This window comes from Urocitellus parryii, chromosome 12, assembly GCF_045843805.1.
Source record: "Urocitellus parryii isolate mUroPar1 chromosome 12, mUroPar1.hap1, whole genome shotgun sequence".
Lineage (NCBI taxonomy): Eukaryota > Metazoa > Chordata > Mammalia > Rodentia > Sciuridae > Urocitellus > Urocitellus parryii.
In genome coordinates this window covers 30225087-30242822 of record NC_135542.1, presented here as the reverse complement: position 1 = coordinate 30242822, position 17736 = coordinate 30225087, and the positions used below count along the sequence as shown (strand labels likewise).

Sequence of the window (17736 nt, the reverse complement as noted above, 5' to 3'; positions counted from 1 at the left end):
CCATTGTCTACGCAACTCAGCCGAGTAGCCTCCCTCCTACGGAACCTCCAGCTGTAGGAGACGGCGGGCGGCTTCTCGCTTTAGCCTTCCCGAGAGGCACACGCACCTGCCGCACCGCGCAGCTCGGGGTCCAGGCTTGCTCACCTAGGGACCCCGGCTCGGGCTACCGGACTGCGCCCAGCACTGCCCGGAAGGAGAACCCGCCCTTCCGCCGCAGGGCGAGGGGCGGGGCCGCGCGTGCGCAGTGGGCGGGCGCCCCAGCGCGGCGGCAGAGCAGTCGCGGGCACGCACGCACGCACGCACGCACGCACGCACTCACTGCTTCTCTCGCGCCGCCGCGGCCGCTCCCGCGTACACCGGCCTCGCCGTCCGCTAAGTCGGGATGCTGAGGGCCTGTCAGCTGTCTGGCGTGAGCGCCGCCGCCCAGGTGAGCGCGGGCTCCTCGAGCGCGCGTAGGAAGTGATTCCGGGCTGCAGCGGAGAGCGGGCCGGGCGCCGCCGGGTCGGGCAGGGGCGTGCGCGGGACCGCAGGACGCCGGGACTGTCGCCGCTGCGGGGCGGGGACGGGGTCGACGAGGGCCAGCCCCCAGGCCCGGCGCCGGTTGAGCGCGGCGGGTCCCGATGTGAAGGTCAGGTGGAGAACTACAGCTCCCGGCTGGCCGCGCGGTGGCCGGCCGCATCACTAACGCAGAGGGGTCTGCGCTCCCCGGAGCCCGCGGCTCGAGGGTCCCGGCTGTAACCGGCCGGAGGGACTCGGGATGGCTAGGAACACCTCGGGCTGCTCTTTTACTCTGCAGAGCAGCTTGTCGTGGATGGAGCTGAAACCCCTGGTGCTCGATTGAGGAAGGACAGAGTCATGACCTTGTGCTCATTTTGAGATGAGCCTGGGGTTCTGCGTCTCCAGGCGCTGGGACGACTGTGGCTGGCACTCAGTTTTGTTCTTTCTTTTCTTTTTAGTTTTTCATAACTTATCAAAGTAACTTCTTAAAATTGAAAATAAGAGACCTATTTCCATTGCTCACGGTTTGCAGAACATCGTTATTATTTTGGCAGAATGTTGTATTGAAGAAATGGATATTGTGACTCCTGTACTAATCAAATAAAATCCCTAGCCTTAGTGAGTTAGAAATCATAAAATTCAAGCCTTGTTTTTCTCTTCTAGTTAGCTTCTCTCCCTATTCATTGCTGGGGTAAAAGAAAAGAAGCAGCCTCTTCCACAGGGAAGTGGGGCCTTATTAATTTTCTATTGCTACAAGTACCACAAATTTAGCTCCTTAAAACAACACCCATTGGTTGCCTGACAGTTTTTAGCCTGGAAGTCTTTTGTGAATGATTTGGATTTTCAGAATTAACACAGGCTGCAATCAGAATTATGGCCATGCTGTGGTTCTTATTTGGAGATTATTTTCCAAGCTTATGCAGTTTGTTGGCAAAATTAAGTCCCTTGCAGTTGTGGAAGTAAAGAAGAAAACAATACCATTTTCTTGTTACCTCTTGTCAGACACTGCCCTCGGCTTATAGAGGCGCCATCAATTTCTTGCCATAAGGCCTCCATAGGCCATTCAGTAATATGCATATTTGCTTTTTTGCAGGCTACCAGGAGCTTGTCTCTCAGACTTCAAAGTCTCCTATTTCCCTGCCTTTGCTCTTTAGACCTAGTTTAAAAGGTTATATGATTAGGCTGGGCCCACCTCAATAACTTTCCTTGCCAGTCAATTCAAAGTGAACTTTTTAAGAAACGTCACAGTAAAATATACATACTTCCTAGGTCTCAACAAAGATTTCTAACCGTCTTGAAATCACTATCTTATAAAATTCTTTGATTTATTCTTACCAGCTCCTCAATCATTTTATAGATTTGATAGTGTAGCTTTGTGTAACTCTGTACCTTTGGCTTCTCAAGTACTCTCTTGGGTTCCATCTTACCCTTTGTATCTTTTTTTTTTTTTTTTTTAACTGAGTCAACTTCTTGTTTGAACTTTTATTTTTTAAATATTTCTTTAAGTTGTGAGTGGTCCTTTATTTTATCTATTTAATTATATGTGGTGTTGAAAATCAAATCCAGTGGCTCCTCATACATGTAAGGTAAGTGCTCTACCATTGATCCACATCCTCAGCTTCATTTTTTTTTTTTTTTTTTAAAGAGAGAGTGAGAGAGAGAGGGGGACAGAGAGAGAGAGAGAATTTTAATATTTATTTATTTTTTTCTTAGTTCTCGGCGGACACAACATCTTCGCTTTGCATGTGGTGCTGAGGATCGAACCCGGGCCACACGCACGCTAGGCGAGCGCGCTACTGCTTGAGCCACATCCCCAGCCCTCAGCTTCATTTTATTTATTTATTTATTTATTTATTTATTTATTTTTTTTATTGGTCGTTCATAACATTACATAGTTCTTAATACATCATATTACACGGTTTGATTCACGTGGATTATGAACTCCCCCTTTTACCCCGTATACAAATTGCTGTATCACATCAGTTTCCCTTCCATTGATTGACATATTGCCTTTCTAGTGTCTGATGTATTCTGATGTCTGTCCTATTCTCTACTACTCCCCCTCCTCAGCTTCATTTTTGAACCTTTAAATACACTCTTCCTTCTCTAGTTATATACTCTTTTTTTTTTTTTTTTTTTTTAAGAGAGAGGGAGAGAGAGAGAGAGAATTTTTTAATATTCATTCTTTAGTACTTGGCGGACACAATATCTTTGTATATGATGCTGAGGATCGAACCCGGGCCGCACACATGCCAGGCGAGCGGGCTACCGCTTGAGCCACATCCCCAGCCCTAGTTATATACTCTTATTAGGGATGACATTAACTCTCAGAACTTTAATCCCTAAGCAGATGACTCTTCAGACTCTTCTTTGTAGCTTTGTATTCAACTTTCTGAATTTTTATTGAAATTTATCAGTTTATACATACTATTCCACTTCATCAAACCCCATCTTAAATGTCTTTCTGATTTTACTTTTACTGTTCCCTTCTAGATCAGTTCTTCTTTTTTAAATGAGGCAACTTTTTTTTTAATAGCTTTATTTTATTCATTCATTTTTTATGTAGTGCTGAGGATTGAACCCAGGGCCTCACACATACTAGGCAAGTGCTTTACCACTGAGCCACAACCCCAGTCCATGATAATTCTTTTTAATGTGGAGTGCTTTACCACTGAGCTACCTCCCCCTGTTCTTTTCTGTTTTTATTTCCAGACAGGGTCTTGCTTAGTTGCCCAGGGTGGCCTTGAACATGTCATCCTCCTGCTTTAGCCTCCTGAGTCTGGGATTACAGGCCTGTGCCACCATGCCAACTAGAGTCAGTCCTTAATATAGTGGTTGTAAGGGCTTTAGCAAACATGTCATAGCCAGGTGTGCTGGCAGAGGCCTGTAATTCCAGCTACTGAAGAGACTGAGGTAGGAAGGTTTGCAAGTTCTAAGCCAGTCTGGACAACTTAATGAGAACCTGTCTACAAATAAAAATTTGAAAAAAAAGGACTGGAGATTTACCTCAGTTGATAGCACACTAGATTCAATCCCCACTTCCACAAATGAACAACAGAAAAGTTCCTGTCATGCTCTTCAGTGACATTCCCATCACACTTGGAATGAAATCTAGTCTCTACTTCTCCTGCCAGGTCCTTTATGGCCTGGCTTTTTTTCATATCCCATTTTTTATACTCTGCCTTACTCTCTGGTGTCTCCATCACATGCCTCTCTTCATGGGTGTTTCTCTGCCCCCAAACTTCCCATGCATCTTTGCGTAGCTCACTCCCATTGTGCAGGTATTTTCTCAAATATAAGCTTCTCTTCAGAGAAGTCTTCCTTATAAGGTAGACTTAAGTGCTGAGCGTGGTGGCATGGTGCTGTAATCCCGGCCTCTCAGGAGACTGAGGAGGAGGAGCCAGCTTGGACATTTTAGCAAGACTTTGTCTTAAAATAAAAAAGGCCTTGGGCTGTATCTCAGTGGTAGAGTGTCCCTGGGTTTAATCTCCAATACTGCAAAAAAATAAAATAAAAATTAAAAATTAACAAAGAAAATAGACTGATGACCACTCTCTTTCCTTGCAACACTGTTTTTACCCTCACCCTGCTTTGTTTTACTTTGTAGCTCTTAGCACTACCTGACATCATAATGTGTATTTGTGTGTTTGCTACATTTAACATGCAAGTTCCACAAAGGGACTGTGTCCATATGGTTCACTGCCATTTTTCCAGTACTGACAATAGTCTCTGGCTCCTACTAGATTCTTAATAAATAAGTATTTTTGACGTTTGAGTAAAGAAAGAAATGTGTTTCATGAATTTTTCTTAATCTCCATAAGTAAATGTGACCTCCTTTAAAATCTCCCATTGGTTTTGGAACCTCTGATGGTGTATTAAGCTCTCCAGAGAAACAGAACCAACAGGCTATGTGAGTGTGTATTTATTTATGTATGATAATGTGGGTTCATGTGGTCATGGAGGTTGGCAGGTCCAACACCTTTAGTGTGGCTTATGGGCTAGTCTCAGGAGAGCCAGTAGTACAGTTTTAGCCCGCAGGTCACCAATTTCAATGGTAAATCTTTTCTAAAAACACCTGCCAACTTGACCCAAAACTAACCCATCACAGATGGTATCGACCTTATTCTTCAAGTCTGGACTCACTCTTAAATTCCTTACACGGGAGTATTCAGGAAAAATTATTTGTTCTCTTTCTTTTCCAGAAATGAGCTGTAGAACCTTGATCCTTCCTGAGTTTACTTCTCAGTTCTGGCGCTTTCTTTTTACTCTCAGTTGCGGTATCGCTTCCTTCACATGCACTGGTCTCTTCTGCGAGTACCTAAAAGAAGAGGGAGGAACGCTGTTGTCCTTCAGGGTCAACTAAGCCCGCCTATTTAACTGAGACCAGGTTCCGAAGTCTAGGATTAAAATTGCCTGTAGTAGAGGTAGGCTGCTGACCACATGTGCTAGAAAAGGTTTTGTAGATGGTGCAGCCTGTTTGCCCATACTGATACTGGAATCCTTTAAACCACTCCTCATTTTCATATTCCTAGACTAATAGCTTTCAAACAATTTTGAAATACAACTTGTATAATTTAGTATACCTGAGTGAGATTATATAAAATATTCATGTTACGCACAGTGACCAAAGAAGTGTCATATTTATTTTTGTTTTTTCAAAACCATCTAAACAATTTTAAAATTAACTAATAAATCACAATTTAGTTTTGCTTTTTAGGATTGTTTTGTAAAATGACACGTTTCAGAATTAACCAAAGTATATTTCTGTTTCAGGTTAGTTTACCCATGTAAGTCAAGAGTAAACCACAGTGCATCTCCCTTAGTCTAGGATGCACATTCACTCTTCTGCAGTGCTGTTTAGTCTGCCATTGCCATAACTGAAGAGTAGTTTTCCTCTTAGACATAGAGTATGTTTATATTAAGAGATAATGTTGCTTCAGTTTCAATCTCAGTGAATTTTTTAATGGATGTACTTTTTAGCCTTAATGCATTTTTTTTTAAAGAGAGAGAGAGAGAGAGAGAGAGAGAGAGAGAATTTTTTCAATATTTATTTTTAGTATTTGGCGGACACAACATCTTTGTATGTGGTACTGAGGATCGAACCCGGGCCGCACACATGCCAGGCGAGCGCGCTACGGCTTGAGCCACATCCCCAGCCTAATGCCTGATTCTTATAAAATGTTTTAAGTTAACCATAGTAAAAGTTACATTATGTGTTAATTTGTATACCAAGTGTGCAAGGGGCCATTAACTTCTAGGTGCCTTTGGTTTTGGTGGAAGGAATCCTTATGACAAGACACACCAAACAGTCAATTATGGCAACCAGCAGAGTCGGTGGAGGAAACCTGGAACCTGCAGGTAGGGTTCCTCTGAAGTCTGTTGTTACAGGTTTCACATCGAGGTTTTGATGTTGCAGTGTGATTTCTTTCATATGTTCACTTCAATTTGGTAGAACTAAGGGAATAGAGGAACCCTGCAAGAATGTTACTAGAGGTTTGGATGTTTTCCTTTTTGTTTGTTTTTTGTTAAAATCATGTTTCTGCACATTATGAATAGCAGTGATAACTTTATAACTCTTATTACAAAGTTATATGTTCAGGCGTATTTCTTTGAAACAGTATTCTTCTTTTTAAATCCTAGATCATTATTAATAAAAAGGAATTCAAGAACTAAAAAGTAGCCAATATTTACAAATAAAGAGATACTGTAACAGTACTTAAGAGAGTACTCTGGAGCCAACCTTGTATTTGGCAAGGACTTCTTAGATATGACATCAAAAGCACAAGCAATAAAAGAAAATAGAAGATAAATTTTGTTTCATTACAATTTCAAATTTTGTGTACCAAGGGACACTCAAGAGTAAAAAGAATGAGAAAAAAATATTTTCAAATTATATATCTGATTAGAGTCTAGTGTTCAGAATAGGCAAAGAACTCCTACAACTTAACCTTAGAAAGACAACCAAAATAAAAAGTAGGTAAAGGCTGGGCGCAGTTGTGCATGCTTGTAATCCCAGCAACTCAGGAGGCTGAGGCAGGAGTAGTGTAAATTTAAGGCCAGCTTCAGCAATTTAGTAAGTCCCTGACTCAAAATAAAAATTAAAAAAAGCTGGGGAATATAGCTCAGTGGTAAAGTGCCCCTGGGCTCAGTCCTCAGTATCAAGGGAAAAAAAAATATTATGATAAAGTGATTTCTATTCTTTTTTTTTTTTTTTTTTTCAAATAGAAGTGAAACTCCTTTTGTCACCATTTTGGGTTTCTTTTGGCCAGAAAAGATAATTTTTTCACATTTTTTTAAATCAGGGTTCATTTTATAACTTATGGTGTGTCATTTAATAGAAACCATTTTTTCTTTCATGGTGGTACATAAAATAAATTTCTTATCAATGTTTTATGAAAAAAGTTAAAATTTAAGGTAACCTTTAAAAAAGCAACAATATCCACAAACATTCCAAAAAAAATAGTGTGAGAGGACTAACCTTACCAGAGTATAAACTTAATTCTAAGATTTACTTGTTAAAAGTTTGCTTTTAGTTATGAATAGGTAGATCAGTGGGACAGAATAGGAAGTCAAGGTTGTAGAAGAATTTAGGTGGACACCAGCCTGAACTGGGCACTGGGGGCCACCATCATGGGACATGGAGGAGCTCAAAGGCAGTACTAGGCCTCCTGGTGCTGCTGACCCCAGCCATGGTAACTGCTGTGCAGGGCCAGCAGAGGCTTCAGGGCAGACTGACAAGAGGCAAGATCTCAAAGAGAGGCCATTCCCCTTTGGAGAAACAGATTATTTTGACTGAACAACTTGAAGTAGAAAGACGATGTTATTGTTAAAGGGATCTCAGAAAATGTGACTTGAAATGAAGTGACCTGTGGATGGAACAGCAGCACAGGGAAGGGGTGGTTGGTAAATAGTTTAGTGAGTCCAACTGTGGTTTTTTTTTGGGGGGGGGGGTGGTCATTGCCCTGTTAAACTTGATCAAATAAAGAACAGTGGATTGTATATTTTAAATTGCCAATGTAAAAATCCCATGTCTGGACACTTTTCCAATGGCTACCTAACCTTGCTGTACGTAGTTAGAGACACTAGTTCTAGGACCTGGTCCTTTTCTCTTTCTGGCTAGCATCTGGAATTGCCCAACAATTCTTTTTATTTCATAGAGAGAGGAAAAAATCCCTGTCTCAGTTACTTCTGTGGGCAAATGTTCTTCTGAAGAGTTTCTGTCCTCTCTGAGTGGTCCTGGTAGAAGCCCTGTTAAGGTCGGTGTCCAGAGCTTAGGATTATTACTGAAAAGCACTTTTTTTGTGTGTTATGCAGTTTGTGTAAATTGTCATATACAGTACTTTTGTGCGAGTGGGGAGGGGCTGGGGATTGAACCCAGGGCCTTGCACCTACTAGGCAAGTGCTTTGCCACTGAGCCCCATCCCAGCCCTCTTATATAAAGTACTTTAAGATGCAGAGTACAAGCCGAGGGAGAATGTGGCATGAGGGAATATCCCCTGAATATTCAGGATGTTTTGATGACTTTGCCTTGAAAAGTACTTCTGACCCTGGGGGAAGGAGGAAGGTTGAACAGTAATGTCTACTCTAGCAGAAGGTTGATTCACATCAGTGAATCCACTAGAACACCTACCTTGGAGGAGTGGGTGGAGGGTAGAGGGACCTGATTGTGGAACTAGAGAACTGGGCCTTGGTGGACCTATGACTAGAGCAGGGGCTTCTGCAGTGGTGAGAAAGGAGCTGTGTTGTGAGTGGAGGAGCATCTGTCCTTCTGTGACAAGTGCCAGAAATAGGTAGTAGCCAATAGGAGCACCTCAGTTTCTTTGGCTCATGAGTTCCTATGTGAGGGTTTCTTTTTTCAATCTCTGAAAGAAAGCAGGGATGTAAGATACACCTAAATAAAAATATAACTATTATATTTATTAACTTTATATGTTGTGTACATATTATATTTGGTCAACTACAAATTTATACAAACACATTTGTACTAATAAAAATTGTTGTCAACCTCTATTACATTGTTAAAAACTCTTACTTTTTTTTTTTTTTTTTTTTTTAAATGAGATCTGACTGCATTGCCCAGGCTGAACTCAAAACTCCTGGGCTCAAGTGATCCTCCCAGTCAGCCTCTTGAGTAGCTGGGACTATATTACATTCCATCCAGTTTCATTTATTTATTATTATTATTATTTTTTTTTTTGGTGAGGGGATTGAACCCAGGGGCACTTAATCACTGAACTGCATCTTTTTTTCCCCAGTTGTGGATGGATATAATAATTTTATCTTATATATTTATTTTTATGTGGTTCTGAGAATCGAACCCCGGGCCTGGCACGTGCTCTACCACTGAGATACTGAACTGTATCCTTTTTATATTTTATTCCGAGACAGGATCTCACTGAGTTGCTTAGGGCCCCATTAAGTTGCTGAGCTTGGCTTTGGACGCGCCATCCTCCTACCTCAGGCTCCCGAGCTGCTGGGATTTACAGGCAGGCACCACTGTGCCTGGATAATTTTAAATTCTAGATGGTAACCCAATAAAAATTACAGAGAGAGAGAGTGTGTGTGTGTGTACGTATACATACATATATATATATATACACACATGTATATATGCACACATAATTATACCTGGTATTCCTTAGGTATAATTTCTTATTTTTCTTCTTTTAATATTTTAACATTATGCTAAAATACATAATGTATTTTTAGCATTGTATTTCTCTTGATGTAGAATTAACAGTAGAATGCAGAAATCTTAAATGTTCACTTTCTGAAGTTTGATAAATGCAAATACTTGTATGAACATGTATCTTTTGGGACACAATTCAACCCAGAAGCTGTAGGACCCTTTAGATAGTAAAACATTAGCATCACTCATAAGAGTTTCCCCAGGCCCCTTCCCAGTTACTCTCAATCTCCACACGCATAAGCCACTACTTGTGTTTCTTTCTACCATGGATTGCCTTTGCCTATTCTGTACCTAACATAAATTTTCTCAAATGAACCTTCGTGCAGGACTGTGAGGTCATGGCATTGTTTGTGTAAGTGGGAAGCTGGGAGAGCACAGGGGTAATGTGCAGGAAGTATTTCTGGATAACAGGCCATAGCATCAGCTGCCTGTGGCAAGGGGAACTGGAACAGAAGCATAAGTGAGATTTGTCACCTTTAAAGCTTTTGAATTTTGATTTGAAATTTCAGATTTTAATTTAATACTAGTAACTATTAACTTCAGCCAAATAAAAGGGAAAGTAGACAGTCAAGATAAAAGAATATGGAAGATGGATTTTAAAACAGGCTGCAAACTGTTCTCGTAAGTTAGGATGTTCTCAGACTTGAGTGTTGAATTTAGCTCATCTTTCCTGGAGTCTGGTGTCCTTCAGGATGCTTGCTGTTTGATATTCCAGGTAGCCCCTTAGCCACTGCCAACAGCGCCTTAACTTTTAACCCCAATGCCTGTTCGTACTCAGAGGTTAAAAAAAACAGCCTTACATCAAACAACTTCACTGGTCTCCTGGTGTTTCCTTCCTAACCCACATGTGGAGTTACTGACTTAGACGATAGAGCTGTTCGGTTTCCTATTACCTGCTTTGCAGAATAGAAGGAAAACACCCCTTTCTGTTAAAAGCAGTTCAGAAATGTTTTGAATGCCACACTTTTGGTAATAATAGAATTACTTTTAAATACCAATTATATATGCTTTATGTTTAAATCATCTGTTCGTTTCAATATACATTAATACAGTAGAAGTTTGTGCTGTTTATGTTTAGGCAGTTGTAAATTGCAACTATATTCAGTCATTTCATGTGTATTCTGTGATCATGTGATCTGTTTTCTAATAACTAAAAATACTTGGAAAGGGAAATTTGTGTTTTTCTGGTATTCCTTAGGTATAATTTCTTTTTTTCTTCTTTTAATATTTTAACTGATTGGGCCTTTTCTGTTGTTCAGGATGGTCTCTAACTGGTGGGCTCAAGCAGATTTTAATTGAATATAATCCTCTTGCCTCACTCCCCACCCCCAAGTAGATAGGACTGGTGCATGCATTCAAGCCCACCTCTTAGACACAATTTTATTAAGGAACCTAGAGAAAGCATTTCCCTCCTGACTTGTTGCAATTTGATCTTTCCACATGGTTTAAAAAAAATATTTTAGGGTGGAGGGTGTAGCTTGGTGGTAGAGTGTTTGCTCAGCCTACGTGAGCCCCTGGATTCAGTCCCCAGCACCCCCCCAAAAAATTTTTTTTTAAAAAATATATCAATGCAATTAGTTTGAAATTTCAAATTGATATATGTGAATAGTTTATCAACACCTACCCCAAATAGTATTTGGATGCTAATTCATAAGGAATTCACAGATTGTAGGGATCCACAGATTGTTAAGAAACACTTAGTTTTTTTTTTAAAATACTTTATTTTTAGTTATAGATGGGCACAGTACCTTCATTTTATTTATTTATTTTTATGTGTAGCTGAGGATCAAACCTAGTGCCTCACACATGTGAGGCAAGCACTCCATCACTGAGCTACAACCCCATCCCTGGGTTTGTGTTTTACTTTGACTTGGGTTTATGTTTTTACTTTGATTAAAACAAATCAGGAGGGCTGGGGTTGTGGCTCAGTGGAAGAGCGCTCGCACCTCATGTGTGAGGCACTGGGTTCGATTCTCAGCACCACATATAAGTAAAAATGAATTTTTAAAAAAGCTCCATCAACATCTGAAAATATATTTTAAAAAAATCTGGAAATGTTTTTCATTGCAAATTGGTTTTTCCCCCCTTTTCTGTGGTACTGGGGAATTGAACCCAGGGGCCCTCTACTACTGAGCTACATCCCCAGACCTTTTTATTTTTCATTTTGAGACAGGATTTTGCTAAGTTGCTGAGGCTGAACTTGGATTTGTGATCCTCCTACCTCAGGATCCCAAGTTGCTGGGATTATAGGCATGCACCACACTGTGCCTAGCAGAAAATTGATCTTTGAAAATAAAATAATATTTTGTTCAGTGAAGATATTAGTAATGACACTGTGGTGTTTTCTCTTCTAGACTTGTCTCTGTGGGAAGCTTGTCCTCCGTCCATTGCGACCATGCCGAAGATACTCAACTTCCAGCGGTTCTGGGTATGCAGTGCCTCCTTGAAAACTAGCTTTTTACTGTATGCGACTGAGTGGTGTATATATGTGTTTTCTTTGAATATAGGAATCACTACTTAAAACCTTTTATTAAGGAACGAAGTCTTTCCCCTTACCCATGGTTTCAGTTAACTGTGGTCAACTGAGATAACATCTCACATGATTACAAGAAGGTTGAGCTCAGTAGAATCATACTCAGAGAGAAAGAGACCATATTCACATAACCTCCTTTATAGTATATTGTTAGAATTCTTCTATTTTTTTATTAGTTATTGTTATCCTCTTAACTGTGCCTAGTTGATAAGTTAAGCTTTATCATGGATATATATGTTTAGAAAAAATAGCATATGTAAATTCATTACTGTTTGCAACGTCAGGTATCTTCTGGTGGTTTTGAAATGTATCTCCTCTGAATAAAGGAGACTACTGTACGTACACTGAAACTTGGCTATAGTATTTTTGGAATGCCTTCTGGAGCATTATTTATTGTAGGTGAAACTTTGCTAATGCTGTTCCTTTTGGATAGTGGTAGTTGGAAGGCATTGAGGCAGACCTCCCACCCCACCCCGCCCTCCCAGGGTGGTCTTCCATGCTATAGCAGTAGGTTCCCATCCTGAAAGCAGCATGTTATAACACAGGAAAAGTTTGTTAATTCTGTTTGATATTTTTTCATCTTATGTTTGTAAAGGGTTTACTTTATTGTGTTTATACAAGTGCTTAATCAAGGAACAGGAGCTTTAAACATTATTAATAGTTCTTTTTAGGGGAGCCAAAGGAAATAATGTGAACATCTTGGGTTTTAAGTGTTAAAGATAGATTGCTTCATTCCTTCTGTCCTAGATATTATTGTTTTTTGTTACCAATAAATAAATGTTATTCTATTGCAAACATGTTATAAATAAATCAGGAAGCTGGGTATGGTGGCACATGCCTGTAATTCCAGCAACTGGGAAGGCTGAGGCAAGACAATCAAGTTTGAGACTAGTCTCAGGTACGTAGCGAAACTCTGTTTCAAAGTAAAAATAAAAAGGATTGGGGATGTAGTTCAGTGGTAAAACATCCTTAGGTTCTATCCCCAGGATTTTAAAAAAAAATATATCAGGTAAAGGTGATGTTTGGCTGTGATGGTGAATCGGGGTAGAGAAGCAGAGGTCAGAGGTCTTTGAGACTCCTTCCCTGAGGCAAGTAGATGCAGGAGAGCCAGGAAATAATACATGTATGTGCTTCCATTCCTTCCACCCAGGTTGACTGCAGGCAGGATCGCTGGAGCTGGTCTGCTGTTTGTTGGTGGTGGTATTGGAGGTACCATCTTATATGCCAAGTGGGACTCCCACTTCCGAGAAAGTGTAGAGAAAACCATTCCTTACTCAGACAGACTCTTTGAGATGGTTCTTGGTTCTGCACCTTATAATGTTCCATTGCCAAAGAAGCCGGTAAGAGTTTTAAACATTATTTCATTGTATCCTATGGAATAGTTTTATAAAGAAAGCTGTTTTCATCTTGAAAATAGTACACATGTCTAATTCAGTGCAGCTTGCCAGGTGCATGCTAGTTCTCTTCAGACTGAGCTGGTAGTAATCTGCACAGGTGAATTCTAGCCTTTGGGAGTTTCACAGATACTCTGAATGTGTGCCACAAGGATGAATGGGGCCACAAGGATGATCACTATGCATTCCACATGGGTGACTGGAGGAGGTGTGCATGGCAGAGGTAACTGGGTACAGTGTGTTTGAGGGCAGCCTGTATCCGAGCAACTCTCAGGCTCTTACTTGGAACACTAAAAATATAGTGGAGACTGGCCATGATACCGAACCCCCTGGTGTGGGCAGCAGGGGCTCTTCTCAGACTCTAAAACAGAGTCACAGAATTTTCAGCTATATGCTGGTTGGTTGACAGGAATATTTTCCATGTTCTTTAGAGTTCCACTCCCCCCACCCCACCATGCTTAACATTTTGGTGGGGGGTAGGGGGTAAATTAAACTCAGGGGCACTCACCCACTGAGCCACATCCCCAGCCCTATTTTGTATTTTATTTAGAGACAGGGTCTCATTGAGTTGCTTAGTACCTCCCTTTTGCGGAGGCTGACTTTGAACTTTCTATCCTCCTGCCTTAGCCTCCAGAGCTGCTGGGATTATAGGTGTGCACCATCACACCTGGTGAGGCTTAACTTTTTAAAAAACTCATCTTAAATATTTCTTCACTGAAACACAGTTTCTTCTTTAAACACACACACACACACACACACACACACGCACGAGCATGGATTTGTGGCGTTGGTATTAGGCATTTTTTTATGCTGTGAGGCAGGATGTGGCTTATCAGTTCTTCCTTAGGAACTGTGTGGTCTTCTTTTCTCCAGAATCTCACATGGTCTTGACAAAGCCTGTAACACAGAAAATATTTGGAAATACAGATATTCTCAAATTTCCTCCCCATTCCCACCCCAACTCCACTTTTTCAAGTATTCCTTGCTAGTCTTTTGCATCATTTATTCTTTCATTGGAACTTTAAAATATCTGTGGCAGAGGGAGACAGTTGCACAGCAAGAGCAGAATCCTGTGGATTTGATCTAAAATCCTGGGTCTATTTTAAGCTATAGCACCCCAGAGAAATGACTGGGAGCAGTTCTGGGGACACACAATTCTGGGGTCAGACTGAACAGTGGATAGCAGTGGGATCTGTTTGCTCAGCAGGACTTCAGGTGTCCTTCTTTGAAGATGAATGCCCTCTCTCTAGATGACTGTGGGATCCTGCCATTCTGCTTAGGTATCTCACAGAATATTGCCACTTGGATAGCTGGGCATGGCTACACTGCACCACCTCAAAAATCACATTTCTCGTGGTTTGCTTTTTTTTGGGTGGTCTTGAGGATTAGCCTTAGGCCTTGAGCGTCACTGCGCTCCACTCCCAGTCCTCTGATTGGCTTTTTGAATTGAGGGTAGTCCCAGGCTGTCAGGTTGCTGGTGTAGAATTCTCTTCATCATTATCCTTGTTCTCCTAGTCTCCTATCTTGTTTATATTCCTTTTCTTTTGTCACCACTGTCCTCACCCTATTCTGGCCTTTGTCACTTTATATCCAATTATCTTCTGAGCTAGACCTGTTTCTCTCTCCACAGTCTTTCCCATCTTCCTCCCAGTCTCCACTCCTAGATTCTCCTCCTGAAACAATCTAGGCCGTTCTCATGTCAGTGCCAGAGAGCCTTGTGAAATCAGCATTATCACATTCATGATGCCACTTATTAGGAGTGTTCACACATTTTCTATTCTTTAACCACAGACTGAAAGGTAGAGTGCCCTTAGAGGTCGTTGCACTCTGAGTAAGGAGCACGCAGCCGTTGGGGCCCTTTGTTGCCGGGTCAGTGGTCTTTGCTTGTAAGTGGGCTGCCATGTGGTACCCCGGCAGTCTGGGTCTGAGTGGTTCTCATGTAAACCCTCAGCTTTATTCCAGTTGGCCTTACAAAGGCCTTGTATTTTCCACACCTCCGTGTTAATAAAGTGGCAGTTAGTTCCAGGTCCTGTTCTAAGAGCCCTGGTTACAGCAGAGAAGCAAACAGAAGTCCCTTGAATTTGCGCCCTTTCCTGAGGGCGTCTTCCACCCAGGGGCGTCACTTCTTTGCCTCTGTCCTTCACTGCATGGGCCTATGTGCATCTGCTCTTCAGCTGAATTTCCATGGTATTAGTGTTTTTATTTTTAAAACATTTATTCTACTATTGTGCATTGTTACCAACTTGTTGCTTTCAAAAACTATGCATTTCATATGCATTTTAATGTTATCCCTTATAGTAACAGCATGATTATTTACTAAAACAGAATCTTTGGGAGACGTGGAATAGGACTTATCTAAATGAATACATGTTATGTTCTTTGGTGAAACTTTTTTTTTTTTTAATAAATACTATTTATCTACCTATCTATCTATCTATTTATTTATTTTTATGTGGTGCTGAGGTTGGAACCCAGGGCCTCACACCTGTGAGGCAAATGCTCTACCACTGAGCTACAGCCCCAGCCCCTTTGGTGGAACTTAATATTCAAAAATGTCATTTCTCATATCTATTTCATTCAAATTTTTCTTAAATATGAATATATTTGAGAGAAGTCCTTTTATCATATATACACACACATATAATCACTATCACAGCTCTAGTAAGAACTCTAATGGATTTTCCTAAATGGTAAGGAAGTAGATGAGATGATTTTAGTTTGATCCCCAGTACTGCCAAAAATAAATAAATAAGAAAGAAATTTTGTTAAAGTTCATATGGACAAAGTAATGATGTTTAAGACTAGCCAGGAACATTCTGGAAAAGTGTTGGGGTAGGGTGGGTCAGAGGACACTTTTCCAAATGTTGATTTTGTTATAGTGCTGCTTGAATGAAACAGGGTTTGGCATAGGACTAGAAATGAGGAGTCAGACGCAGTGGCACCCATCTCTAATCAGCTGCTCAGGAGGCTGAGGCCAGAGGATTGCAAGTTTGAGGTCAGCCTGAGCCACTTAGAAAGACCTTGTCTCAAAATATAAAATAAAGGGCTGGGGCTGTAGCTCAGGGGTAGCACCTGCTTTGCACATGTGAGGTACTGGGTTTAATTCTCCACACCACCTAGAAATAAATAAATAAAGATGTTGTATCCATCTACAACTAAAAAAAATATTTTAAAAAATAGAAATAAAAAATAAAAATGTTGGGATGTAGGTCAGTGGTAGAGCACCCCTGGGTTCCATACTAGTGCGGGGGGTGGGGTGTGGGGAGAAGAGTAACAGCTGGACTGTGGTAGAGAAGCAGTGCATGAGGCCTGGGGTTGGATCCCCAGCATCACAAGGTAGTCAGTCAGTCAGTCAAACAAGCCCTCAGCAGTGGCTGCTCTTCAGGTATGCGGACAATGACGTTCATTGCTGTGATGTTTGTAGAGCTAAAACAAAACAGGAAATAATTGAATGTCTGTAAGTAAACTAGTTGGCTAAATTGGGGATACCCTTACTTGAAGATAGTATGCAACCAAACGATTCTTGACTTGGAAGAGAATGTTCGTGATATATTGTTGAATGGAAAAAAAATCAGATTACGTGTTAATTTTTGTAATATAACCATATTTTAGTTTAAGGGAAGAGTTGTATATAGTTACATATTATACACACACATAATTTTGCTTTGTTACTTGGCAAATATGGCATTTGCTTAATATGGTTTTCATAGAGTTGTTGATGCATTTAGAAAGCTAAATTTAAAATTTGACAAAGTCATAAAAATTAAAACATTTAAACCTACAGTTGCCTAAATTCAGAATTTTAACTACTATCTGTGATTATGAAATGCATACTTTTGGCCCAGAGTCTGTTGCTGAATTTCTGAAACTTTGACCCAGTGCCCTTTGAGACTTTTTTTTTCAAAACATTATTTTCTTATAATAAAAATAATACCTAACAAAAAGCTGAAAAATACAGAAAATCTGCAAGAAATTTGATTACCTGTGATTTTACTCTGTAGTGCATATAGTGTTGTTTCTGCTACTCTTTATTTTTCTAAACATAAAGTTTTATGAACAGTTTTTTACTTATTTAAACAATGTTTTTTCAAAATTTAGCATTATATCATAACTTGTCTTCAATCTTGCCATTTGTTCTCACAAACTATTTTTGAATGGTGACAAAATGTTTAATTTTCTTACATTTTAACTGGCACAGGTTGCATTCAGTAGCACATCATTTAAAAAATATTATTATAAAATACAGTTAACATTTATATTAAAAAATGATTATCATTTCCATTTTTAAAAACCTATAGTGGGAGCTGGGCATGGTGGCCCACACAGGCCTGTAATCCCAGCAGCATAGGAGGCTGAGGCAGGAGTATCGCGAGTTCAAAGCCAGCCTCAGCAAAAACTAGTTACTAAGCAACTCAGTGAGACCCTGTCTCTAAATAAAATACAAAATAGGGCTGGGGATGTGGGCTGGGGATGTGGGCTGGGGATGTGGGTGGTTGAGTGTCCCTGAGTTCAATCTCTGGTACAAAAAAAAAAAAAACAACAAAAAAACCCTACCATGGAACTTCTGTATCTAATCAAGATGGAACAAAGGGACCTGATTTAACTTTGCTGCTTGAAAAATC

At 40.5% G+C, this 17736-nt stretch overlaps 1 protein-coding gene across 7 annotated transcripts in view; it reads left to right on the top strand.

The window, feature by feature from the left end:
* The first annotated feature begins 274 nt into the window (after positions 1-274).
* Immt (inner membrane mitochondrial protein) overlaps positions 275-17736 on the top strand; it is a 43354-nt gene continuing 25892 nt past the window's right edge. For 4 of the 7 annotated variants that reach the window (XM_077792091.1, XM_026409464.2, XM_077792090.1 and 1 more), the window contains exons 1-3: positions 276-427; positions 11542-11615; positions 12871-13060. In XM_077792091.1, the coding sequence (XP_077648217.1) occupies positions 383-427; positions 11542-11615; positions 12871-13060 (309 nt within the window). In that variant the 5' untranslated portion in view covers positions 276-382. Of the gene's footprint in view, positions 428-11541; positions 11616-12870; positions 13061-17736 lie in introns of all 7 variants that reach the window. The other 3 variants (XM_077792089.1, XM_026409462.2, XM_026409465.2) reach the window with 2 other exon arrangements.